Below are 26,688 nucleotides of genomic sequence, written 5' to 3'. Positions count from 1 at the left end.
AACCGAGATTTTTGCAGTATTTGTCTGTATGGAATTCTCAAGTTTCTTCTTTTATTTGCTTTTCGGCCTTTTTCTCTTCGCTTCTGCTTCTATGTGGTCATTCCTCCTCAGAATCATAGAGATGATCTTAGAGGCCATCTGGACTTAACCCTTGCTGGTTTGCAGTATCCTCTTGAGCGCTGCGTTTCAACCTTAGCATTTTTAAAATGTTTGGACTTCAGCATCCAGAATGGCTGAGAACCCCGCACTAAGAACATCCTGATCAGTTTTCTTTTAAGTCTTTTGGCAGAGAATTTACTTCTCAACTTTTCTGTGTATATTCTTAAATAGCCAACACTTTATTTGTAGCTAAGAACCGTCTTATATTTAGCCTTTTTTTTCTCAATGCTTTTTACACGACTTCTTCGTAAAGCTTGCAGAGTTAATTTTTTTTTAAAATCATACTTTTCCACTGGATTCTCCCGATTCTAAATTGCCATGAATTAGTTGCCCAACAAAGGCAAGTTGGCTATGAATGGGTTATTCAAATGGGGGGAACAATGTCTTAATATTCAACCAACATTTCTAACTGACGGGTTTCTAATTTTTAGACTCTTGGAAGAAATGTTAATGTGGGATTATATGTACCCCCTCAACCGCTCTTCGATTATAGTTTGGTGATCATTTTCCTAATCGCGATGTTCTGTGTGTCTCTTGGAGGCTACTGGAGTGGCAGGGCAGAGCTGTGAGTTTAATTTTTTTTTTTTACTGTAATACAAAAAAACATTTCTAAAGCTGACGGTTAGCTGACGGTGAATGGTTGGGCTTCCGTTTTCCATGCAAATTCGTTGCACACTGCCTCAGTTCTTTAAGTAAATGGAAGAACAGAGTTATGGGTATCGCCCAGAGTGGTTTCATATGAGATGGTGTTGTGGCCTCTTGGCCGCCGGCCCCTCCAGCAGCCGAATCAGAGGAGGAGGCTTGGGAGTCAGGATCAGCATCAGGGCAACCTGGGAGCTCCGAGAGGGAAGAGGGAATGGAACTGGCAGAGAGAGAGAGACAGAGGCAGAGCCTGGGCCATCCGTCAACCCTCAGATAGAGAGTCAACAGCCCCCAGGTCTGGAGGTGGCTGATGAGGAAGAGGAGGAACAGCTGGGTCCAGTGCCTGATGCGCAGAAGGCAGAGGAGAGGAGAGCAGTGGAAATCTATGGGCCGGTCCTTGGGAAGGAAGAGCCACCGCTGCTAGCGAGGCCCCACCTTAGCTCTGGAGATAAAAGGCAGAGGGTGGAGATGAATAGATTTGGCAGACAACTATTCATCTTCCAGCCGGCCAGATTTGTTAGCCTGCGAGAGAAACTTTTTGCCGGGGCTGCCGGCGCTCCTAATAAAGGAATCTTTTGAGTTCACGCCAGAAGGTTTGTCATGTTTGGGGAGCTGGGTCAGAACAGATGGGCAGCAAATAAATGTAATGAATAAATCTGCTACGAGATAGGTCCAAAAAGCTAGGTGTTGGAAGAGGCATTGCAATAACGCACACCATCCCTTGAGTATCTCTGCAATGTACACACACATCTGCTCACACACAGCCAAGATAAAAAAAGATTTTAAAAAACATGTCTTTGAAGAACAGAGACTGGGAGGGTGCATTTTTTTGGTCAAGAATTACAGGAGCACCAGGGCAAAGTTGCTCAGATAAAGAAGTCATCCTCTGTGGCAATTTCCTAAGTGCTGCTTTCTTGTCCACCCAGTGAGAAGCTGAAACGAGGCCCCAACCCCGGAAGCAATGAATCATTATCGGATGAAGAAACTCTTACTTTAACCCCTTTGACCGTGGTCATATTTGTGTCCTGCTGCTGCATTATGCTGGTCTTGATGTATTTCTTCTACAAATGGCTTGGTAAAAAAAAAAAAAAGAGCATTTATTTAGCCTGGAATTGGAAGGGAAAACCTGTTGCTGGATTGCTAGATTTCTATCCACAGGGCCCTGCATACTGGAATGCCTTTGATATTTAAAATATGTGTTACAAAGATGGATTTTGGCCTTAGTTACTTCCTGAGACAGCTCGGGCATGCCAAAAGTATTATGGACATTCAAAACAGCAAATCTTCCCCAATGCAATTTAGGCAGATTTTTTCACGATCCCAAACTGATTTTACAAGCACGTTTTAGGCACTTGTACAACAGCCTTAAGGGATGCAGTGGCTCAGTGGCTAAGACACTGAGCTTGTCGATCAGAAAGGTTGGCAGTTCAGCGGTTCGAATCCCTAGTGCCGCGTAATGGGGTGAGCTCCCGTTACTTGTCCCAGCTTCTGCTAACCTAGCAGTTTGAAAGCACATAAAAAATGCAAGTAGAAAAATAGGGACCACCTTTGGTGGGAAGGGAACAGCATTCCATGCACCTTCGCCATTTAGTCATGCCGGCCACATGACCACAGAGAGGTCTTCAGACAGTGCTGGCTCTTTGGCTTTGAAGCGGAGATGAGCACCGCCCCCTAGAGTTGGGAACGACTAGCATATATGTGCAAGGGGAACCTTTACCTTTACTTTACAATAGCCTTGTGTAGGCTGGCTGTAAGCCACAGAGACAGAAACGTGTGTCTGAATGTGATACAGGACACTTCCTTAAGAAAATGGATAAAGGCAGCTTAGAAAGCAAGAAGAGGAATAGATACCTCTGCATAGCTAGTCCTTATTTAGTGAGTGCCTTGGACAACTGTTCACAGTTAACGACGGGGATGAAAAATTAACTTTGCGAACAATCCTCACCTTTATGACCTTCGCTGATCTGCAAAGAGAAGGAGTGCTGAAGTAATAGGCGGGCTTTTACTTAGCGAGCGCTTCGCTTAATGACTTGAGTTGGTCCAGTGGTGGTTGCTAAATGAGGATTACCTGTATCCATTTTTATATGAATCTCTCTTCCCCGTTACTGAAAGATTGATAGTCGGTTGGTTCTAGTGGTTTGTTTGTAACCATGTCCTCCTCCTTGTTTTCCCTTCTTGTCTAGTGTATGTGGTCATTGCCATATTCTGCGTAGCATCTGTTTCAAGCATGTACGCCTGTCTCTCTGCCCTACTGAAAAATATACCTTATGGACAATGCAGGTAAAGTGCTTTATTATATATGACTTTTTAAAAGGAGAGAAAAATATTTTTTCCTTTTGCCGATCAAAATTAACTCACAGTGAAATCTCGATTTGGCCTCCAATTGATCAGACTGCAGGTCAGTTATTTAGTGATGGATATGGAAAGTGTAAGGGGACGCGGTGGCTCAGTGGCTAAGATGCTGAGTTTGTCTATCGAAAGGTCGGCAGTTCAGCGGTTCGAATCTCTAGTGCTACATAATGGGTTGAGCTTCCGTTACTTGTCCCAGCTTCTGCCAACCCAGCAGTTCGAAAGCACGTAAAAAATGCAAGTAGAAAAATAGGGACCACCTTTGGTGGGAGGATAACAGCGTTCCGTGCGCTGTTGGCATTTAGTCATGCCGGCCACATGACCACGGAGACATCTTCGGACAGCGCTGGCTCTTTGGCTTTGAAACGGAGATGAGCACCGCCCCCTAGAGTCAGGAACGACTAGCACATATGTGCGAGGGGAACCTTTACCTTTGTGGAAAGTGTACCTGCTGGCACCTTGCAGTTTTCACTTCCAGGTCCACAAGAGATTAATCTGTGAACTCTGTGGTCCAATTAAAATGGCACCTTCCAGGGATCTTATGGATCCAGAAGGAATCTGATTGAGGAATATCTGGTAGGCAGGTCCACTGATTGCCTGCTTAACAACTGGCAACAAGTGATCTGGGCTTTTGACCTAATAACTCCCGTGTGGCTAATCCTGGTTTTCTCCTTAATTTACCAATAGAAGAGAATATTTGTAGCTCAGGGTTGAATTATGGGGTCCTTGATGCTCTCTGAGCTTGGTTGTTTTCTGGCAGTTGTTTCATTGCCAACTAGGTCACCCTTCTAGCATTGATGATGGTACCTAGTTGGGTAATGAAACATCTGCAAGAAAACAAGCTCAGATAGCACCAAGCAGGGGTGCTATTCAGCAGGTTCTGACAGGTTCTGGAGAACCGGGTAGCGGAAATTTTGAGTTGTTCGGAGAACCAGCAAATACCACCTCTGGCTGACCCCAGAATGGGGAGGGAATGGAGATTTTGCAATATCCTTCCCCCTGGAGTAGGGAGGAATGGAGATTCTGCAGTATTCTTCCCCTGCCATGCCCACCAAGTAGCCACAGAACCAGTAGTACCAAGGATCTCTTTAATTTATGGAGGAACTTCAAGAGATTGAGAAAAACATCTCTTGGCAGAGAAAGACTAGATCTGAATCTGTTCGAGCCCAAGTAGGAACTCGAGGGATCAGAAAGCGGGGGGGGGGGGGGGAAGAAAATAAATAAATGTTAAGAACATATTTTGCAAAGATAGATGGGATCAAGTATTAGTTTATAGAAAGTCGTGAAAAGAATGACTCAGAATTAGTCAAGGAGTAGCCTGGGGATCACAGGTGTCTGAAGGTATTTATTTATGTGTTTGTTCAGTAGACATAGAAGCCACATGACTCCAGAATTAACATGAGGAAACAATAGAAAGGAGCCTGGATAGCTCAGCAGACTAATGCATTGTAATTTAACTCTAGCTGTCTGCAATTAGTAAGTTCGAATCTCACCAGGCTCAAGGTTGACTCAGCCTTCCATCCTTTCTAAGGTAGGTAAATTGAGGACCCAGTTTGTGGGGGCAATAAGCTGACTTTGTATGAATATACAAAAAGGATGAAGGCTATTGCTTAATGCATTGTAAGCCGCCCTGAGTCTCCGGAGAAGGGCGGCATATAAATCAAATTAAAATAAATAAATAAAATAAAGAAAGAAAATTGTCCAGACAAATAAAACAACAAGCAGCCCACTCAAGGTTCTGTAATCTCCCTACCACAAGACCTGAGAGAACAGCCAGTGTTTTTTTTTTTAAAAAAAACCTTATATAATAAAATCAGTATGGATGCCTGGGAAGTCTCCATATCCATAATGACAAGGAAATAGTGATATGTTCACAGTGATATCACAATGCAAAGCCAGCCCTTCATTTTTATTTATTAAATTTAGACGCCAGCCATCTTACAGTTGAATAGAATAGAATTCTTTATTGGCCAAGTGTGATTGGACACACAAGGAATTTGTCTTTGGTGCATACGCTCTCAATGTACATAAAAAGACAAGATACATTCATCAAGAATCATAAGGTACAACACTTTATGATAGTCATAGGGTACAAATAAGCAATCGAATCATACTAGAAAACAATCAATATAAATTGTAAGGATACAAGAAACAAAGTTACAGTCATAAGTGGGGGGAAATGGGTGATAGGAATGATGAGAAGATTAATAGTAGTGCAGATTTAGTAAATAGTTTGACAGTGTTGACGGAATTATTTGTTTAGCAGAGTGATGGCGTTTGGGAAAAAAACTGTCCTTGTGTCTAGTTGTCTTGGTGTGCAGTGCTCTATAGCGTCGTTTTGAGGGTAGGAGTTGAAAGAGTTTATGTCCAGGATGCGAGGGGTGTGTAAATATTTTCACAGCCTTCTTTTTGACTCGTGCAGTATACAGGTCCTCAATGGAAGGCAGGTTGGTAGCCATTGTTTTTTCTGCAGTTCTAATTATCCTCTGAAGTCTGGGTCTGTCTTGTTGGGTTGCAGAATCAAACCAGACAGTTATAGAGGTTATACTGCGAGAATATACTGATATTCTTTGCTTCGTTTCAGTATAACTTACATCTTAGATGGAAGCGTGGGAGAAAAAAAAATGAATGAAATTTGCTGAGTGTAATACTGAATTAAGCAAGGCTTGCCTTTGTTACTGGAAAATGTTCTGTGCATCCTGTATTTGCAACGCTGATGTGTTGTTGTTAACTGTATTGTTTTAGGTTTCCATGCTGGAATCGCGCCCTTGAAGTGAGACTTGTTTTCCTCTTTCTGTTTTGCTTAGCGCTGTCCATTACCTGGGCTGTGTTTCGGAACGAGGATAGGTAAGTGAAGAATGAGAGCCAGTTTGGTCTAGTGGTTTAAAACACCAGGCTAGAAAGCAGGAGACTGTGAGTTCTAGTCCCGCCTTAGGCATGAAAGCCGGCTGGGTGACTTTGGGCCAGTTACTGGGAGACCATGAGTTCTAGTTCCACCTTGAGCATGAAAGCCAGCTGGGTGACTTTGGGCCAATCACCAGTGGTCAGTGGATCTGGCAGCAGATTTGGACAGTGAGGAGGTTGGGGAGGAATGTGGGCCAGTCCTGGAGTCTGAGGAAGGCTCTGATGAGGGCTCTGCGTCAGAGGCAGAGATGGACCCAGGGCCACATGACAGTTACTAGCTGCCTTCGGAATCAGACATCAGTGAGGCAGACGAACAGCTGGAGCCTGTTCCCATTGCGCGCATGCGCAGAGCTGCCAGATGAAGGGAACAGCTAAAGAACAAGGGTCGACTAGGGAGTAAAGGCACAGGTGGACGGTGAATGGCCTCTCCCAGAGGGAATAAAAGAGGAGCGAAAGGGGAGGGGTGTTTACAGGAGACAATTAGTTCATTCCTGCATTCTTGCCAAGTATTGCGGCATCTGAAAGATATCAGCCTGGCCACTCTCCAAGCCTGATAAAAGGTCGGTAATTGTGAACTATCTTGAAAGACTGTGGGAGAGGAAAGACTTTGCTGGAGAGAAATTCACTGTAAATTATATAAAAGGGGTTTATTGGGACAAGGACTCGGCTTCGTGCTGCTGGGGAAGCCTAAGTCAGAACAGCAGGGCTGAGTCACCAGTGAGAAGGATCAAGTTTTCTCTTTTTGATAACCTAGTTTTAGATCAGTGGCACCGAACCTTTTGGGTGCCAGGGACTGGTTCCATGGAGAAAATCTTTTCTGCAGACTGGCGGGAGTGTGGTTTTCCATGCTGCCCGCATCTCGCAGATGGGACCTCTCTTGTTTGTGCAACCCTGTTGCTGGCATGCCTGGCCCAGTGCCAGTCCAGGGACCGGGGATTGGGGACCCCTGTTTTAAATGACAATAAGTTCTTCACTTGCTCAACCCTTCTGTGTGTATATTTATTTGGAAGCCTGTGCTGTTATGCTCAGAGGAACATTATCCTTTATTCATTATGTTGAGGATTATATCTGAAGTTTGAACAAGTGTATGTAGCATTCTTGTTCCTGTGCTTAACACATAACCTTTTTTATTTTTTTTTATTTTAGCTGGGCTTGGATTTTACAAAACATCCTGGGAATTTCTTTCTGTCTGAACTTTATTAAAACACTCAAAATGCCCAACTTCAAGGTACAGTAACTTATTTAGCTAAACTTCTACCGACACAGTAAATGATAGAGTGAAGGAAAAGGGAGTATTTTAATCTGCCACTCAGCCGTAGTCTTAAATTTTGTCTTCAGTGCAACTCGGGAAGATTTTCCCCGTTACAGTTAACTTTCTTTGACAAAACATGTTAGAGAGGTGCTGGATTTCAGCTGCTCTTAATACAGGCAGTAAGGCTGAGGAAAGAAATGTGTTTTCAGCCATTGTTAATAACTATCAAACAGAGAGGCATACAATCATTGCGTTATATTGAAATAATATATATATATATATTAAGGTAAAGGTTCCCCTCGCACATATGTGCTAGTCGTTCCCGACTCTAGGGGGCGGTGCTCATTTCTGTTTCAAAACTGAAGAGCCAGCACTGTCCGAAGACGTCTCCGTGGTCATGTGGCCGGCATGACTCAATGCCAAAGGCACAAGGAACACTGTTACCTTCCTTATTTTTCTTCTTGCATTTTTTTTAATGTGCTTTCGAACTGCTAGGTTGGCAGAATTAGATTAATTAATTAATTAGAAATAGATTAATAGTAATCTATTATATCTATCTATCTATCTATCTATCTATCTATCTATCTATCTATCTATCTATATATCTTACAGTTTCCTTTTTTAAAAATAAACTCGCTATGTAATCTGTTTTCTGATTGGTTGTTTTGTTTTTTTACTGAATCACAATCGTTGGGCTAAATCTAGAGTAAACGGTACTTAAAGTTAACCCATTGAATACACTGGACAAGATAACCTTGATTGTAGTCTGTTTATTCTATGTCCAAAGAATTTGTATTTATGCAGCTATTTATGGCCACTATTAGAAAGACCACAGAAAAGAAACAGAAACCCCAAATATGGAATGAATGTTTTTTAAGTTTGAAAGGCTTTTGCATACATTTTGTTTTTTTTGTTTTGTTTTGTTTTGTTTAAAAAATAAACACCTGTTCTTTGTTCTCTAGTCATGTGTGATTCTTCTAGGTCTCCTTCTCTTATATGATGTGTTTTTTGTCTTCATCACACCTTACATTACAAAAGTAAGTATGCAGGTTTTATAACAATTCTTTTCAACATGCAGAGCGGGTTCGATTTTTGGTGTTTTAGTGTTTTTATGAAAAATATGCTCCAATACAGTGAAAGTTTTAAGTGTACAAGTATTTATCATGGTTGCAGCATCCCAGAGTTTTGTGAACACCAGTTGTGATCTTTCCAGTCAACATCTGGCAAGCAAAGTCAATGGGTAAACCTGGAATTTGCTTAATGACGCACAATTCACTTAACAAGTTACTTGCTTAACAACCACGGGGTGGGGATGGGGGGGGAAGATCACAAAATTGTGGGTGACTTGCTTAGCAACAGAAATTCTGGAGCCAATTTGAGGTCTTAAGTCAAGGACTAGCTGTAGAATATTGGCTGTTGTTTAATGCCACCAGTTGCCTTTGTGTGGCACTGTGATGCCATTAAATTAAAATAAGGTCTAGATAAAGTGAACCACATAATATCCCAGACTCTTAATTCCGGGGACTTTTAAACATGCCAAACAATTTATTTCAGATCCAGGAGTCCAATTCTCAAAATATAAAGACAAAAAAAAAAGTCCATTATTTTATTTATCGTAGAAACATTTGCATATCTACTTTTTTTAACCTTCTGCTTATTTTATTTTAAAATATGTGCTTAGGCTTCATGTGCTTTTCGGTGTTTTGATTTATGTTTCATTTTTCTGACCCGATGGAAATGGCATTAAATCAGCCCAGTTTGATGCTTGTTTCTAATAAATTTGTGAAATACACTTGCAGCTGGCATTTCCTGCAAGAACACTGGGTTGGTTCCCACACAGAACCAACTGGGTTCTCAAGTTTGTTCTGATTTTGCTTTTTTTATTTTGAAAGTGTCCTCATCTCATGTTAATCTTTATTGGATTATGAACCATCATGGTTCCCTAATTCATTCCATTTTATATGAGTTTGCCAAGGAGTGTTCTGGCCAAAAAAAATGAAAAATGCTGAAAAAAAAATGCATTGACTTTTAAATGCCTAATATTTTAAGTATTTCCAGAATAAACGTTTCAGCATCTGTATTCTTTTTTCAAACTTTCAGAGTGGAGAAAGCATCATGGTTGAAGTGGCACTCGGACCGCTTGAAAGCAGTGAAAAGGTAGGCATATTAAATCTTTTGAAAAAACCAGTAGCTTCTGTTTCCACAGGTTGGGTTACATTATCATATTGCACTTGTTGTACATAAACATGCTGAAAGCATCTTAGAGATCTCTTAAAAACAGTATCCTGGCAAACGTCAACCTTGGCAACCTAAAAATGCACGGACTTCAACTTCCAGAATTTCCGGCTGGGGAATTCTGAGAGTTGAAGTCCCACCCATCTTCCAAGTTGCCAAGGTTAAGAAACATTGTCTTAAATTTTTGGGGAGAGAGAAAGCGAATATAGGACTGGCCTTTTTCCTCCTCAGTGTAAAGTGTGCTTGGATATTGCCCTTAATATTCCAATATATAAACTGCTTACAAAATGTAGCCATTTTTAAAATCTTTTTTCTTCCAAGTATTAAATGCTTGTTGACTTGGGTTTGATCCTAGAGTGATGGAAACTTGATGGATGCCTCTGCTGAACAGTCAGCTCCTCATGAGAAAGTAAGGATTGTGTTTAAGATACGTTCCATGGATTTACAATGGCCTACTTCCAAAAAATTAAAAAAAAACCAAAAATCAATATTCTTTGGGGCAGGGGAAAAAAACCCACCTGATTATCTCTTCTCTCCACATTAATTTTCTTCAGGATTTAGATCTTAAGTGTTGCCCTATCAATTTTGATCAGGCTAAAAAATCTTTTTTTCTTCATTTCCCGGGGCTCCTCATTTTATCAAATCATTTGTCAGTGGTGTCTGTCTGCTAAATCCAGATGTTTCCTCCGTGGCGTTTGTGTTTGATCGTACTTTTTTGTGCACTCTGCTTCTTGGTTGCTGTTCTCTGAATGTTAGCACTTCTTCTGTGTAAACTAGATGAGGAGAGGATTCTGATTAAATTTTATTTTTCATGAAACATCCTTTGGATTGGTTTTACAGGTTTTTTTTTAAAAAACACTGTTTTTCAGTTGCCCGTGGTCTTCAAGGTGCCCAGGTTGGACTTGTCACCAGCAGTGTTGTGTATGAGGCCATTTTCATTACTTGGATTTGGTGATATTGTTATTCCAGGTAAGCATCTCTTTCAGCCAGTTGTGGGATTCAGACTGGTTTGAGTAAACCGGATGCTAATTTTACATCTGGTTCACTGAACCAGTAGTTGCAAGGACTGACTGTCTCTGCCCATCCCACCCCTCCCAGGAGTCTCCACACGGCCTGTTCATCATTCTAGATAAGTGCAGGGCCCACGCGGAGGCTCTGGGAGGGCAAAAAACGGGCCTACTGGAAGTGTGGAAATGGACCTGTTTCTGGCCTCCGGAGGGCCTCTGGAGGCCAGGGGAGGCTGTTTTCGCCCTCACGAAAGCTTGAGGAAAGCCTCTGGAGCCTGGGGAGGGCGAACCCCCCCCCATGGTGCAGGAGGCTGAGTAGGCCACGCCCCCATGGCCACGCCCACCCAACAACTGGGTAGGGAACCAGTTGCTAAAATCTTTCAATCCCATCCCTGCTTTAAACTATGGGTTGACTCAGCCTTCCATCCTTCCAAGGTCGGTAAAACGAGGACCCAGATTGTTGGGGGCAATTATGCTGACTCTATAAACAGCTTAGAGATGGCTGTAAAGCACTGTGAAGCGGTACATAATCTAAGTGCTATTGCTAACCTAAACATGGTGCTTCGGGCAACACAGGGAAAGAATTCTTCATATAATGACCGTGTGGGACATTTTCGGTCCACATATAGCACGTTTCCTGGTTTCTAAGCCATTTTGTTCACACAAACACACCCTATACATGTATATTGCATGGAAGAGAGAGACCGAGTTTACTCTTCTGGTTTCACTGTTTTTTCTCAACAAGTATAAAAATTATTGTAACAGAGCATCTGCAGCAGAAGTGGGTTTCAGCAGGTTCTGACCAATTCTGGAGAACCGGTAGCGGAAATTTTGAATAGTTCGGAGAACCAGTAGTAAAAATTCTGACTGGCCCCGCCCCCGTCTATTCTCTGCCTCCCAAGTCCCAGCTGATCAGGAGGAAATGGGGATTTTGCAGTAACCTTCCCCTGGATTGGGGAGGGAATGGAGATTTTACAGTATCCTTCCCCTGGAGTGGGGTGGGAATGGAGATTTTGCTGTATCTTTACCCAGCCACACCCACCAAGTCACGCCCACCAAGCCACACACCCCAGAACTGGTAGTAAAAAATTTTGAAACCCACCACTGATCTGCAGAGTAAATTCTAATATAGGTAAATGCAACCCATAGAATTCTGTGGGCCCCACTGCCAGAACAATAATTTGCAGCCAGATTTCCAAGTAGACGTTGAAATATTTATTTATTTACTTACGAAAGGCAGAAAAGACAAATAAAGCCGGGGGGGGGGACTGAAAAATTAGAAATAGAAGCCAGTGCTATCTAGTTCCCCCCTCCCAAAATCTACATACAGAGTTTTTGCTTAGTCCAAGGGTATTTATAAGCACTCATAGACCCCAGGTTAAAATTATGGGAGCATAATTTTATTATGAGCATTATGCTCATAATAAAATCATTTTATTATGATTCATTATGCATTATGAGCATGCATAATGAAATTTACAGCTCTCCTAAACCTCTGTGATGCGCTTAACAAATGTGGCAAGAAAAGGCGTAAAATGGGACAAAACTCTCTTAACAAATTTCTTATTTAACAGCATCAATTTTGGGGCTCAATTGTGGTCTTAATTGTGTAGTCCTGTTGTTTTGATGACATCATTTTGTTCCTGACAAAATCTCTCTGATCTGTCTTTCATTTTGGGTGGGTTTTTTTTGTGTTTTTGTTTTTTTAAGGTCTCCTGGTTGCGTACTGCAACAGATTTGATGTGCAAACCAGCTCTTCCTCCGTGTATTACATTTGCTGCACCATAGGTAATCTATCCTAACCATTATTTTGAAAAACGGTATTAGGAGTGCCCCTTGAGGTGAGATCCGACCCCAGCCTCTTGGCCTTTTAGGAGAAGCCTTAAAACCTGACTCTGCCAATTGGCCTGGGGTCCTGGATGGAGGCGTTCCATATTGGAGGTGGTTAGTGGATTAAGAGATTATTTCACCTTTACCCCGCTGTACGTTGCTCCTTTCCTAGCTATCTCTGATAGTTTTAATGATGCAGGATGCCCTAATTAAATCATGAGTCTCGAGCCAAGCTTCAAAAGAAATCCAGTTATTTATTAGGAGCTTCATGTCGGCACGTTCCCAAATGAAGCCAGCTCTAACCCTACGTAATTTATGTTCCAATTATGACCCTGTTTACCCCCCTTCCCCCAGAGTGTGTCATCAATCACATTTGCCAACGGAGCAATTTCATGGGTTGTAGAGGTCACTCCCCTCGGCTGCTGAAGGTAACCCTGGGATACAGCCTTGAGAGAGATAAGCATGGAATGTGCATCTGTCTTTGACTGCTGTGCCATTTTGCCGGTTTTCCATTCCCCCTGGCTACGGCAACTCGAGAGCAGGCCAGGGATGCTTTGCGAGTTGACACTGGCTGGGAGGGCTGAAGCACAGAATACACCTGGACACTATGTAAACACAAGACAGCTAGGTCTGACCCTTTCTGAATGCTTAGGGCTTTAGTAGTTTTCATATGAAAACTATCAGTCTGGGGAAATTCCTGTATAAGAGGCAGAGAACAATAAAGTAGCTTGAACCAGCGGTGAAATGCTACCGGTTTGGGCCGGTTCGCTTGAACCGGTAGTAAAAAATGCTAGTGGTTTGCCGAACCGGTAGTAAAAAAAATGTAAAAAAAAACTTCCGACGATCAGCTGAGTGATGCGCAATCGCCGGAACTTTTTTTTTATTTTTTAAGCATTTTTTTACTACCAGTTCGGGTGAATTGGTAGTAAAAAAATGCTTTAAAAAAGTAAAAAAAGAGATTCCAACACTCGTGGAATCAGCTCACACTATTTTAATGTTTGCCTTGTTCTGCAGCTTTTTTTTTTTTTAATTTTTAATTTTTATTTCTCATAAACACATTTACATATACAGTCATTTTCATCATTTTTCATTCATCTTTTCTTTTAACTTTCATTTTTAATTTTAACTTTTTCGGGACTGCTCTTTTACCCTTTACCTTTACTCCAACCTTTCTTCTTCTCCTCCCCTTCTCTTCCTTCCTCTCTCGTCTCCAACTTCCTTCGTTCTTTCTCTCCTTCTCTTTCCCACTTCCCCTTCGCTTCCCTCACTCCTCTCTTCTTCCCCCCTTCTAACCTTCTCCTTTACTCCTCTTTCCCCTCCCTTTTCTTCCTCTCCTTTTCCCTTTCTTCTTTCTCCTCTTCTCTCCTCTCCTCTCTTCTCCCTTCCTCTCTCTCTACTCCTTCCCCTCTCTCCTGTTGTTTCCCTTTTCAGTTCAATCTAAAGTGGTATTCGAGCAGCCCCGATTTTCTAATTATCTTTATTCTCATTTCAATTTCTTATTGTTCTGCAGCTTATGGTGTCGGCATGGTGGTCACCTTCGTCTGTCTAGTATTCATGAATAAGGCTCAACCAGCTCTTCTCTATTTAGTGCCCTGCACACTCATCCCTTGTGCCCTGGTTGCTTTGTACCGCAAGGAGATGAGAAAATTCTGGAACGGTAACAGCTATCAGGTAAGGAGAGACTAATCGGGTCCTGTGAGTAGAATAGAATAGAATAACAGAGTTGGAAAGGACCTTGGAGGTCTTCTAGTCCAACCCCCTGCTTAGGCAGGAAACCCTACACCACTTCAGACAAATGGTTATCCAACATCATCTTAAAAACTTCCAGTGTTGGAGAATTCACAACTTCTGGAGGCAAGTTGTTCCACTGATTAATTGTTCTCACTGTCAGGAAATTTCTCCTTAGTTCTAGGTTGCTTCTCTCCTTGATTAGTTTCTACCCATTGCTTCTTGTCCTGCCCTCAGGAGCGTTGGAGAATAGCTTGACTCCCTCTTCTTTGTGGCAGCCCCTGAGATATTGGAAGACTGCTATCATGTCTCCCCTAGTCCTTCTTTTCATTAAACTAGACATACCCAGTTCCTGCAACCGTTCTTCATATGTTTTAGCCTCCAGTCCCCTAATCATCTTGGTTGCTCTTCTCTGCACTCTTTCTAGAGTCTCCACATGTGGGGACCAAAACTTGATGCAGTATTCGAAGTGTGGCCTTACCAAGGCCTTATAAAGTGGTATTAACACTTCACGTGATCTTGATTCTATCCCTCTGTTTATACAGCCTAGAACTGTGTTGGCTTTTTTTGGCAGCTGCTGCACATGGCTGGCTCATATCTAAATGGTTGTCCACTAGGACTCCAAGATCCCTCTCACCTTCATCTTCCCCGAAAATAAGACCCTGTCTTATATTTTTTGGAACCCTGAAATAAGCGCTTGGCCTTATTGCCATGCGCTCAAAAGCCCGATTGGGCTTATTATCAGGGGATGTCTTATTTTGGGGGAAACAGGGTATTGAGCGAGGTACCACCTATACCGTACCTGTGCATTTTGTTTTTCTTGCCTAAATGTAGAACCTTACATTTTTCACCGTTGAATTTCATTTTGTTAGATAGTGCCCAATGTTCAAGTCTGACAAAATAGTAGCGGACAGCAGCTGCTGCTCGTTCTTCTTCATACAGAGGGCCTGGCTTGCGAGATCCAGAGTTGACCTTAGCTGTTGGGTTAGGAATGGCGAGTTCAGCGACCAGGTCGCTCTTGGTGGTGATAATTGCATTCACAGTCACTCACGCCCTCGTCACCTCTCGCCTTGACTACTGTAATGCTCTCTACATGGGGCTCCCCTTGAAGAGCACCCGGAGGCTCCAGCTGGTCCAGAATGCAGCAGCGCGGGTAGTGATGGGAGCAACATGGCGCTCCCATGTAACACCACTCCTGCGTGAGCTGCACTGGCTCCCGGTGGTCTTCCGGGTGCGCTTCAAGGTGTTGGTTATCACCTTTAAAGCGCTCCATGGCATAGGGCCTAGCTATCTCCGAGACCGCCTGCTGCTACCGATGACCTCCCATCGACCCGTGCGCTCCCACAGAGAGGGCCTCCTCAGGGTGCCATCAGCCAAACAATGTAGGCTGGTGGCCCCCAGGGGGAGGGCTTTCTCTGTGGGGGCTCCCACCCTCTGGAATCAGTTGCCCCCGGAGATAAGAAGAATCCAGGACCTCAATGCCTTCCGTCGTTCCCTGAAAACCTATCTTTTTCAGCAAGCCGGGTTGGCTTAAGAAGAAATTTTTAAAATTTTTAAATCCTTTAATTAGTCTGCGATTTTTAATTTTTTGGGCCAAATTTTATATATATTTTTAAATGTTTTAATATTTGTATTCTATGTTTCTTATCTTGGCTGTACACCGCCCTGAGTCCTCAGGGAGAAGGGCGGTATATAAATTCGAAATTAAATTAAATTAAATTAAATAATTCCCTGCCCGATGCTGACCCATTCGGTGCCCCTTAGTCCAACATAGCTCGCAAGACTGTTGTGACCGTAGACATAATAATTTGAAGGCGTGGATACTACCTGTGCTGCCTAGAGCTCTGGGGGAAAAAAATATATATGAGAGAATTGGTCTGATAGTGGGTGGGCCTTCAAGTCACTCTTGACTCCTTGGGACTGCTTGGCAACGTTTTTGGAAGTGTTTTGCTGTTGGTCGAGAGAGAATGACTGGCTCTAAGTTGTCCAGCTGGTTTTGCGCCTAAGGGGGGGATTAAAGTTCACAATCTCCCTGTTTTTTTTAGCCTGGTGCCTTAATCCGCTCTACCAAGCCGGCTCTCCGTAATCTTAAGAGCAAATAAAGTAAATCTTCACCATTGCCGCAAGAGAATGTCTTTTGAAGGAGACCAGGGGGGCAGAAAAAGTAGGTCTGAAAGGGTCAGGGCCAGTTTGAAATGCCCTTTGCCCCCTTCCTTCGGTCACCTACAGCAAGGGTCTCCAACCTTGGCAACTTTACGACTTGTGGACTTCAACTCCCAGAATTCCTCAGCCAGCATGCGCTGTCTGAGGAATTCTGGGAGTTGAAATCCACAAGTCGTAAAGTTGCCAAGGTTGGAGACCCCTGGCCTACAGGATCCATTTTTTGCTGTATTCCCTGCTTCTCTTCCACTTTATTTTTCGCCATGCCTACGTTGCTTTTCCGTGTATCTGACTCTATTCTCCTTTCTGTTTCTGCTTCTTCTTTCCATGTCCTCAACTGCTTTGTTTCTGTGTCACCTGCATATCTACCTATTGGCTTGGCTGTTCTACAGTTTCCCCATCCCAGATGTTGCCTTCACCCAAATCCTTTTATGCAAGACCCCTGACTCTACTCCTTACTCCCTACCCGAAGGTTCTCCATCTCATTTGCTGTTACCCAGCATTTGCAGCCTTCTGCCAACTCTGCTCCGTGCTGTCCAACTTGTTTGCATCTTCTTCTCCAGCTCCTTGTCACCTTCCATGGTCTTTACCTCCTCCCTTGACCCTCCCTAGAGGACCTGAATGGGATTCTGAAACTGATCAAAGATGATGTGCACTCTTAACGTGGGTCAAATACCTAGGTATAGCGGTTAAGACAGGTGAAGTCATTCTCTCTTCTTGATTTTAAAATGATCCGGTTAAAAACTGACAATTGCAGGCTAAGCTTTTGTGGGTCATAGTCCATTTGAGCCACGGTGGCGCAGTGGTTAGAGTGCAGTACTGCAGGCTACTTCTGCTGACTGCTGGCTGCCTTCAATTTGGCAGTTCAAATCTCACCAGGCTCAGGGTTGACTCAGCCTTCCATCCTTCCAAGGAGGGTAAAATGAGGACCCAGGTGGTTGGGGGCAAGAGGCTGATTCTGTAAACCGCTTAGAGAGGGCTGTAAAGCACTGTGAAGCGGTATATAAGTCTAAGTGCTATCGCTATTTTGTCAAGAAGCCCAGAGTATAATTTATATATCCAGAGCATATGAAATCTACCCAACTGTAGTGAATGGGTGGAGAGAAGAAAAGAGAAAAAGGGAAACGGTGAAAAAAAGAGGAAGCCAAGACAGAATTACGTTCTATCTTGACCAAATTGGCAATAAGGTGTGACACCAAGGATTTGAAGGTCATCTGATGATTTGGTCCTGCTTTTGATATTCCCATGGAGATCAGAAAGTTTGGCACCTGCCTAAAACTGGCAAACAATTCTTTTCTATGCACAGTTTTGGCCCCCTTAAAAAGAGATTGATTGAAATGGACAGGATGAGCTCCCAAGAATTTCACTTAACGGAACCAGTTCTAAAGCCAATAAATCCCCCAAAGTCACAAGAGTGAGGGGCCTTCTTTGTTTTCCTTTTAGCCCCTTTCCTGTGAACTAGTGAACTCACAGGCCTGTTCACAGATAATGGGGGATCGTGCAGCTGAATGTTTACACAGAGGTTGGGGAGGCAATCATTGCTGTCGGAACCAGAGCAGCGTAGCTTAGTTCAATATGTACTTTGTGCCTCTTTTCTCGTCTCACTTCCCGAGCCACATTTAAAAGCTCAGCCTGGGAAATACATATTTCTAATGGGAGTCCCCTGGCCCTACTACTTCGCTCCCACTTCTAAACTAACTACCGAGTACTCGTATCTCAAACGGCAAGTTTCATTCTTTAGAAGTACTTAACGTTGCCATAGCGATAGTTTCATATTCTTTTCTCGGCAAGCAAGGATTTAAATTGCTTTGAACTTTGGATCTTTGTGTCAGCACGACTTAGTCTGGAATGAAAATCCTAACTCCGTGGCATGAGAATTTGAAGGCAGTTCGAGCAAGGCTCAGTTCAGCGAGACCTTTAATCTAGTCTGTAAATTCTCAGCGGCAAGCAATCTTTTTGTTCGACTTTCCTATCTACCTTGCGCTTTTTAAAAGCAAAAGTCCACACACGCTTTTATTTCCTGCAAGTTCAGGCGGTGTGATTCAACCAACTTATTAACATTCAGCACCAAGTGGTGGAATCTTTTTAAGTGAAAAACGGGGGAAAAGTCCCCATTGACTTTTTGATGAACTGATGAACTGTCAGGTATTACGTTCAAATTTGCTGAGTGGGAATACCCGAAGTCCTATTTTAGAGGCAGTTTACCCTCCCAGGTTACCTGAACTCGAATTAACCCTTGTTTGCCAGAGGAGCCTTTTAAAAAGATTTGCTCCCTGGGGGAAAAACACTCTTGTTTTGTTCTCGTCATATTTGAGACACAAACAAACCTTCACTTCAAAGTGTCACAAGCGATCTTGTGATGCAGTTTCTGAACAAATTTCCCACCCGACCAGATTTTTTTATTTTTTTTGCAAAGACACCCAATGTGTTTGCTAAGCAGTGATTTGATGGATATTTTTGGAAATCTTAAAAATGGCACAGATCTTGATACTCGAGCCAATATACTGTCCTGCCTTTTCATTGTTGCATTCTCATTGCCCTAAAATTATAGTGGCACAAAGAATGATGCTATTTGGAGCTTGCTGTTTGGTCCTATTTCCAGTTAGGCATGTGGATAAATGTAAATAGATTCTTTCTGGGGTTTCCTGAAATCTGCTTTCAGGTCTTTGGAACCTGTTGCACCGTTAAAGCTTAATAATCACCAAGTTTTTTTTTGCCTATTTGTGTTTTTCCATCCGGCCCTTTTAGTCTAACTTAGCGAGGATGATCAATGCTGAATCAGCCAAAGAACCCATGTGATAGCTTAGAAAATGTTATAAAAATAATCTGTATTTTTTATGGGCTTGGTGTTTAAGTGGAAGTAGGTACGCCAGATATTTTTCTCTCCCTCTAGAATAGGGGTGTCAAATTCGCGTCGTCACGGCAGCGTCACGTGACGTATGGGGACTTCCCCCCCTTTGCTAAACTGGGTGGGGGTGGGGCCAGCATGTGACACATCTCGACCGCGGGCCGCAAGCTTGGCACCCCTGCTCTAGAAACTTCCGTTCAGCTCTGCATCACAATAAATTGTACAGCGTTCATACTTGTGCGTTGCCTTAAATATTCCTGGGGTAGAAAGGAAGGGAATAAATGGAAGGAATAAAGATATTTTGTCTTGATTTCTGCTGGTCATAGAAAAGGCCTCTTTGGAACGTCAGCCGTTATTTCCGACATATTTCCAAACCTACCTTTGCCTGCCAGCCATTACAACTGTAACCGGTTCTTGGGAGGCTGATTTTTACCATTCACAAATTGCAATGGATGCTTTTATAAGCCCGTGGTGTTCGCACATGCCAAGCTCTGAGGCTGCTGAACCAAGAACGCTGGCCTCCTCTCCACCCCCACCCACCCCTACAACAGCATGCCTCTGTATTTGAGTTGATGGAGCCAGCTAGCAAATAAAAATTAGCTTGAAGGTTTAACAGTTGCCTCATCCACTTCCTGCCTCCCCGTGTTTATTTTTGGCTCAAACTGGCAGCATGTTTTTTCAGTCTGCACTTGGTTTGATTCTTGACCTGGAAAGAATCGGATACCAGCATTCTGTCCATGAACGAGATCAGTGCCACATTTTTCAGACTGGGCCTGTTTGCCCTGTCCTTCAGTTTAATCATGTCACGGTCACTGATTTCTTCCCCCCCCCCCCTGGATTTTTCTGGGTTGGGATGCCGTTTTTGCAAAAAGAGCCTCGATTGCTTTTCCAGCCACATTTTTGGGAGACTTCTTGTGTAGGATGACATGCGTTAAGAGTCAGATGTTTGAAAGACTAGAACTGTTATCTCTCTAGCAGCCTCTGCTTTGATCAGGGATCAGCAATCCTGGCAACATGTTGGCTGGGGGAATTCTGAGAGTTGAAGTCCACAAGTCTTAAAATTAGGGGTCCTTGGTGCTCTCTTGAGTTTGGATGCAGGCGTTTCATGACCCAAGCTAAGTAACATCATCAGTGCTAATCATCATCATGAACATCGACATCATCGTCACTAGCCCTGATGATGTTATCTAGTTTGGATCATGGAATGTTTGCAAGAAAGCAACAGAGAGCATCAAGGACCCCTCATTTCAACCCTGAGCTACAAATATTCTCTTTTTTATTAGCCTTAAAGTTGCCGAATTTGGAGAGCCCAGATTTAGATGCCCTGTTTTCTTCAACAGGTGAGCTGCAGGCTACCCTAGCCTCATGTCTTGATCCAGTTTAAGATGGAAGAGTATATCCAAACTCTTACCGTGCTACTGATTCAGATTTATTTGGCATCCATCCCTTTTTTTAAGAAACCCATAGGAATTAACTCACCCAGGAAAATATTTGACTCATTAAAACAGAAGCAAAGGAGGCATGTTCATCCCTTGCATTTTTTTTTTAAAAGCCCCACCCACTTTGGCTTCACAGATTTTCTGGAAAAACTACATTGCAGAAAAGCATTCCCTCCCCCATTGGCTTTTTAGAAAATATTGATTAACTTCAAGAGAACTAATGACTGTACCTGTTTGTTTGTTGGTTGGTTGGTTCTTTGCTTTCTGAGGAGTTATGGGCATTTGTTTTGTTTTTTAAGTCCTAGGTTTTTTTTCTCCAGCACTAAGATATCAGCTCCTGATTTTGTGAGTGATAACAGCTTTTTTTTCCTCTCATAGTTGGATAGTAAGAGTATATAATTAGTAAGAGGCAGGGATGAAATGCTCCCGGTTTGGACCGGATCGTCTGATCCGGTAGCGATGGAGGCGGGTGGTTCAGAGAACCGGTAGCAAAACTCCCTGCCCCGCCCCCCTGCCCCGCTGAGCCGCACAATCATCAGAGGCTTTTTTTTATTTTTAAAAGCATTTTTTCTACAACCTCTTTGGCCGAAAAAATGCTTTTAAAAGTAAAAAAAAAAAAAAAAGCCTCTGATGATCGCTCAGCTGGGATCATCAAAGGCTTTTAAAAGAAAAAAACCCTTTTTTTCTTTTAAATGCCTCTGACGATCCAAGCTGAGTTGCCTGATCGTCAGAGGCATTTAAAAGAAAAAATGTCTCTGCCGATCAGGCAACTCAGCTGGGATCGTCAGAGCCTTTTGAAAGCATCTTTTCACAACCTCTTTGCCGAAGAGGTTATAGAAAAAATGGTTTTAAAAGTAAAAAAAAAAAAAAATAGCCACACCCACCCAGTCACATTACCCCCCACAAGCCACGCCCACAGAACCGGTAGTAACAAATTTTAGATTTCACCACTGGTAAGAGGGAAGATACTTTAGGAATATGTAGACCAAGTTCGCATGTTTGGTTAATCATGATAATAAATCATGATTAACCAAACATGTGAACCTGGTCTGCATGTTATTGACTAAATCATAATTCACACAATTTGCTGTGTCTCAAACTAACCCCCCTTTTTTTGACTCCTGCGGTTACCTGAGTCCAACAGTTGTGTTCTGTAATTACATAACCCAATGGGTGCTTCTGTTTTCGTCTATTTCTGACTTTAAGCAGAAATTGTTTTCCTCTTCCCATGAATCAATTTGTTTTTAGAGCCTCCCAACAGTTTTTAAGTAAAGCTTCTCTACTATAATAGAGATAGTTTTGAATGCTGTTTTAAGCATCTTATTGTTTAGTTCCATGTGCTACGTGTATAAAGTACAGCAAATTGTACCCCGTTTCCCCAAAAATAAGACATCCCCTGATAATAAGCCCAATGGGACTTTGGAGCGCATGCACTAAAATAAGCTCCCCCCCGAAAATAAGCCCTCCCCAAAAATATTTAAACACAGAGCTGGAAATCAGGTAAGATGGCAAGAAGAGCCCCATTTTGCTCCACGCCAAAATAATAAGACCTCCCCGAAAATAAGGCTTTATTTCAGGGTTCAAAAATATAAGACAGGGTTTTATTTTCAGGGAAACACGGTATTTGGTTGAGAACATCTAACGTTTTTGCTCGGTTTATTTTCCAGGGGTTCCTGAAAAGATGAACCAATCATTTTTAATTTCTCGTGCAAATCATTCTACTCACACTTTTACAAATACACGAATTTGTAAACCAATAGTAAAATTTTAGTGTTTGTTTTGTTGCTTGGGAATGAAGGCTTCGATTATTCACTTAGACAAACCTTCTTTATCTTTGGTCCTGGGCTGTATACTATCATATTTATTATATTGCTATCCTTGTAATTGCCTAACGAAAATACAAAGCCAGCAATTTGATTACTAACATACCATTTCTTTTATGCCCAGGTGATGACTTCTGCTTCTAATGAAGAAAATGTCACACAAGCCACCCAACACCATGAGGGACAATAACGCATCACCAAAAATAATGTACTATGGTTTTTCTACTCAAATAATAGAGACTGGTTTAATTTTTAAACTGGAATATTTCATACACTTTATTATGAAAAGAATCGCCTTTTTTTTACACTTGCACATATATTTTTGTGAAAAGTTTACTATTGATATTCTCAGAATTGTTAGAACATGTTATCTCTCGAGGTACCAAACCATATTCAATAAACCTGTGCCTTGCTTCAATTCAAGTTTGTGGCCTATGAGATAGATAGTATTTCTAATTGATGGTCCAATTTGCTCCTGGATCTCAGGCTTTCCACCTAAATCTTTGTTTGAAGCATTTAGGAGCAGAATAATGCAGACCAGAAGTGTCTTATCGGAGGTCCAGCTAGCAGGAAATGCCATGGGTTACTATGCAAATATGAGAAAGTAACAATGGGCAACTTAGAGTTACATGCAACCATGTAATCCTATGAGTACAGTTCCCAGAAGTCCAGGTTGATGCCAATATTCTGCAGCAAAATGTATATTTGATTGCATCCAATGATTGTCCCCCAAAAGAGAAAAACAGAGGCATTAAGGCCTCAACATTCCCATTTTTTTTAACCTTATCAAACCCTAAAAAAACTGAAATGTTCGGCCCGGTCCTTTCCATTTTGTAGCAATGTCACTGTCACAAATCTTTTGACCTTCAGTGGTTGAAAGAAAAAAGATATACAACCTGTGGCATCAAAACGGGTTCTCGCCCGTATAATAATACAAGTTATAATGTATAATGTAGAGGGGTGTGAAATTATAAAATGAGTAAAATGGACAAAGAATCAGCTGAGAAGAGCCCATTCACTCATTATTGTCATAATTAGGAGTTCCTGTACTTAATCCATTGTGAGCTAATGAATATTATTTTTTAAAATACTTAAGAGAAAAATTGGAAGGAATATACAAAAACCAGAAACTTAGTTTTCCTCTTTAAACATAAGCACAATTAATAAAAGTCTTAAGTTTCAAAATCAGAGGCTCATTTTTAGTTCTCCCTAACTGATCTTTTATTGTCATCACTGTAACACGTCCATCATTTGAATTTTTATTTCAACCTATGCCCTAGTACAAAGCTTTTATAACAGTCGTCATAACGTTAATAGAATAAATTCAGCTCTAGCATTTTGATTTGAAAGAGATTTCCCACTTTTAACATCTCTTGGAAGTGCTGATGAACCAGAAGTTTGGTAACTTTGAGCACCAACATAGTTTTAAACCAAAGATACTTGGAGGAATGTGTAAAAGAAAAAAAATGGGAAAAAAGACTTGGCAATGCTTTAGTTCAGATGTAATATAAGAACAACAGTGTAACATAAACTTCCTCATTTGGTGCCTTCCACATATCATAGGACTGCAGCTACAGAATATTGTTAAGAATTCTGGGAATTGTATTCTACATGTTTAAAAACCATCAAGTTAGGAGAAGCTGGAATAATTAGGTAACATGGATCTTGTAGATCAACTGAAGAGACTGGAAGCTTTTGAAATAACTTTTTTTATGATGTTTTCACTCAGGAGAAATAGGCTTCCTTTAAATGAAACTTCATTTAAGCTAATGAGAACAAGTCTGAAAAGCAATTTAAAAGCACTTGCTATTCTTTTTACTAGTTGCATACTTGTAAGGTCAATCTCCACAAGAGAAGGCAGATCCATAAAGCAAGAATTTCCTCTAAATTTGTAGACCAGAGGTCTTCAAACTTGGCAGCTTTAAGACTTGTGGACTTCAACTCCCAGAATTCAGGGAGTTGAAGTCCACAAGTCTTAAAGCTGCCAAGTTTGAAGACCTCTGTTGTAGACACTGTCTTATAGCAATTTAAAATATTGATTTTGTGTGGGCTTTTGATTTGAGGTGACACATCCATGAAGAAGGTGGTCTTCATGAGAACTTCCCTGCCATGCCCCAAGGTGTAGGCAATGAAGGGTAGAATAGATTGTACCATAGCTACAATTCCTTCATCCGTATATCAGATAATAGGTTCAGGGACTTTCCTGGACCATTTGATGGAAGAGTTTCCATTCACTGTTGAGCAGAATACAGAAATGAAAAAATGGCCTACATTTTCTTGATATACTATTGGGGTCTTCTTGTAAGGGACAGGAAGCATACAGCTGGGATATTTCCTGTTTTCTTTTCAGTCATAATTGATGAAGCTTTATTTAATTATTACCCAAGCCCTTTCTGTCAAAAGGCTTACTGATCATATGGGACACATTTAAAACAGTCAAGGCTGCAGAGCAGGTGTCCGATCATCAGGTTTACAGACTTAAGAAACTTGAAACGATAAATACCAAGGTTTCTTATCCTGTCCCCAACATGATCCATCTTTCTTTTTTCTTCATTCTTTTTAAATATTCTTTAGTCAACATGAATTAAAACAGACTTCTCGTTTTAACACCGGTTGTAATAAATCAAGGGAACCTGAAACTTATATTTGCATGATGGATAGAAAAGAGATCCTTTGCTCTTAAAATGTCTTTTGATGAGACAGATGCAAGCTTAAATTGTAGATAAAAGGTTAGTCTGAGTTTTAATTTTGCTGGGTTTGGGAAGAGTAAAAGATGGCGAGGAAATGAATAAGACTTTTTGAATTGCTTTCGTCTATTTTTTTACATTATATTGTTTGCTACTTCGGATTTCTTTTTAACGTTCAATAAATTTAATTCATAGAGAAATGTCAAATTTAATCTTGTTTAATGTCTAAGTTCACTGAGTTACATTTGTAAGGAATAGAATTGACAAATTATATACAGTTGTCCACTGAACATGCATTTGCTTTTTTGAGACAGAGAGTAGAATAAGTATGATTCAAATTATGACAAATGTTTCAAGCTTCTCATTTTGAAATGTTAAATTAACAGTGTCTGTATGGACTATTTAACAATTTATTTAAAATTGGGTGCTTTTAACAATTGGCTACTGAATAGCGTGCTGGGGCCACGTTTGACATCTGCTAAAAAGTGGTTAAAAATTCAGTTGTCCATTTTCATTTTAACAGCCTTAGTAATAAGAATAACATTTATCATAGTCCTGCTAGAACAATAATCCAGTCTGATAATCACTTTCTTTGCTGCTTTATTTCTGAAACATTGTATATTTTTGTTTTCTAAGATTATTATAAAACATGTTTGGAAAAACATTTTATATCAAATAAACTTTCAGCAATAATTTTAAGTATTGTTTTATTTCCTGTCTGGTTTACACATTAAACATAGCCTTTGTATGACATCAATATGGTGGTTAATCATCTCCATTTGCTTTCCAGGGAAAAAAACTAAAAAAAAAAAGTTTATGCCTTCTCAGATTTTAAAGATGTATCTTGGAAGATGCTAGGGGAACCTTTACTTATATTTTTTTTTTTTGTCTGTTTGAATTCGCCTTTCAAGATTTGATTTTTATACACTTAAAGATAAAGATTCCCCTCGCACATATGTGCTAGTTGTTCCTGACTCTAGGGAGCGGTGCTCATCTCCGTTTCAAAGCCGAAGAGCCAGCGTTGTCCGAAGGCGTCTCCGTGGTCATGTGGCCTCAACGCCAAAGGCGCACGGAACACTATTACCTTCCCACCAAAATGGTCCCTATTTTTCTACTTGCATTTTTTATATGCTTTTGAACTGCTAGGTTGGCAGAAGCTGGGACAAGTAACGGGAGCTCTCCCCATTACGCGGCACTAGGGATTCAAACCACTGAACTGCCGACCTTTCGATTGACAAGCTCAGCGTCTTACCCACTGAGCCACCACGTCCCTTAGTAATTAGTAATTACTAAGTGTAATTAGTAATTACACTTAGTAATTAGTAATTTTAATCCATTGTACCTTTTTATCTTCTATATTGGAAGCTGCCTTGAATTTTCAATATTCATTGTTCCATATGTTGTACGAAACATTCCTTCTGCCTCTGGCCAAACTGCCCCTTGTACCTGTAGCATATTTACATTTCTTGGCTACAAGAACAAGTTCAGGCAGGTTTGGTGAGCTATGGAGCCACAAGATAAGAGGTAGTCAGCCTTAGGGCACCTTGGCTGAGACCCAAATGATCCTTTACACAGTATTGTTTTTGCAGGAATAGTAATATATGCTATTCCAGAGCTTTTGTGCT

General features: G+C 41.5%; 1 protein-coding gene across 1 annotated transcript in view; it reads left to right on the top strand.

Annotated features, from left to right (window-relative positions):
* SPPL2A (signal peptide peptidase like 2A) overlaps positions 1-24,288 on the top strand; it is a 33,311-nt gene extending 9,023 nt beyond the window's left edge. Inside the window, exons 5-16 of the mRNA XM_070953309.1 lie at positions 591-724; positions 1,728-1,876; positions 2,985-3,081; positions 5,896-5,997; positions 7,201-7,282; positions 8,269-8,343; positions 9,407-9,463; positions 9,897-9,950; positions 10,411-10,510; positions 12,259-12,336; positions 13,889-14,049; positions 22,501-24,288. Of these exons, the coding sequence (XP_070809410.1) occupies positions 591-724; positions 1,728-1,876; positions 2,985-3,081; positions 5,896-5,997; positions 7,201-7,282; positions 8,269-8,343; positions 9,407-9,463; positions 9,897-9,950; positions 10,411-10,510; positions 12,259-12,336; positions 13,889-14,049; positions 22,501-22,566 (1,155 nt within the window). The 3' untranslated portion in view covers positions 22,567-24,288. The remainder of the gene's footprint in view (positions 1-590; positions 725-1,727; positions 1,877-2,984; positions 3,082-5,895; positions 5,998-7,200; positions 7,283-8,268; positions 8,344-9,406; positions 9,464-9,896; positions 9,951-10,410; positions 10,511-12,258; positions 12,337-13,888; positions 14,050-22,500) is intronic.
* The last annotated feature ends 2,400 nt before the right edge of the window (positions 24,289-26,688 follow it).

This window comes from Pituophis catenifer, unplaced genomic scaffold (genome assembly GCF_029215685.1).
Source record: "Pituophis catenifer annectens isolate HBS135680 unplaced genomic scaffold, rPitCat1.0.hap2 SCAF_14, whole genome shotgun sequence".
Taxonomy (NCBI): domain Eukaryota; kingdom Metazoa; phylum Chordata; class Lepidosauria; order Squamata; family Colubridae; genus Pituophis; species Pituophis catenifer.
The sequence above is the reverse complement of the archived record's forward strand: the minus strand, read 5'-3'. Positions and strand labels throughout refer to the sequence as shown.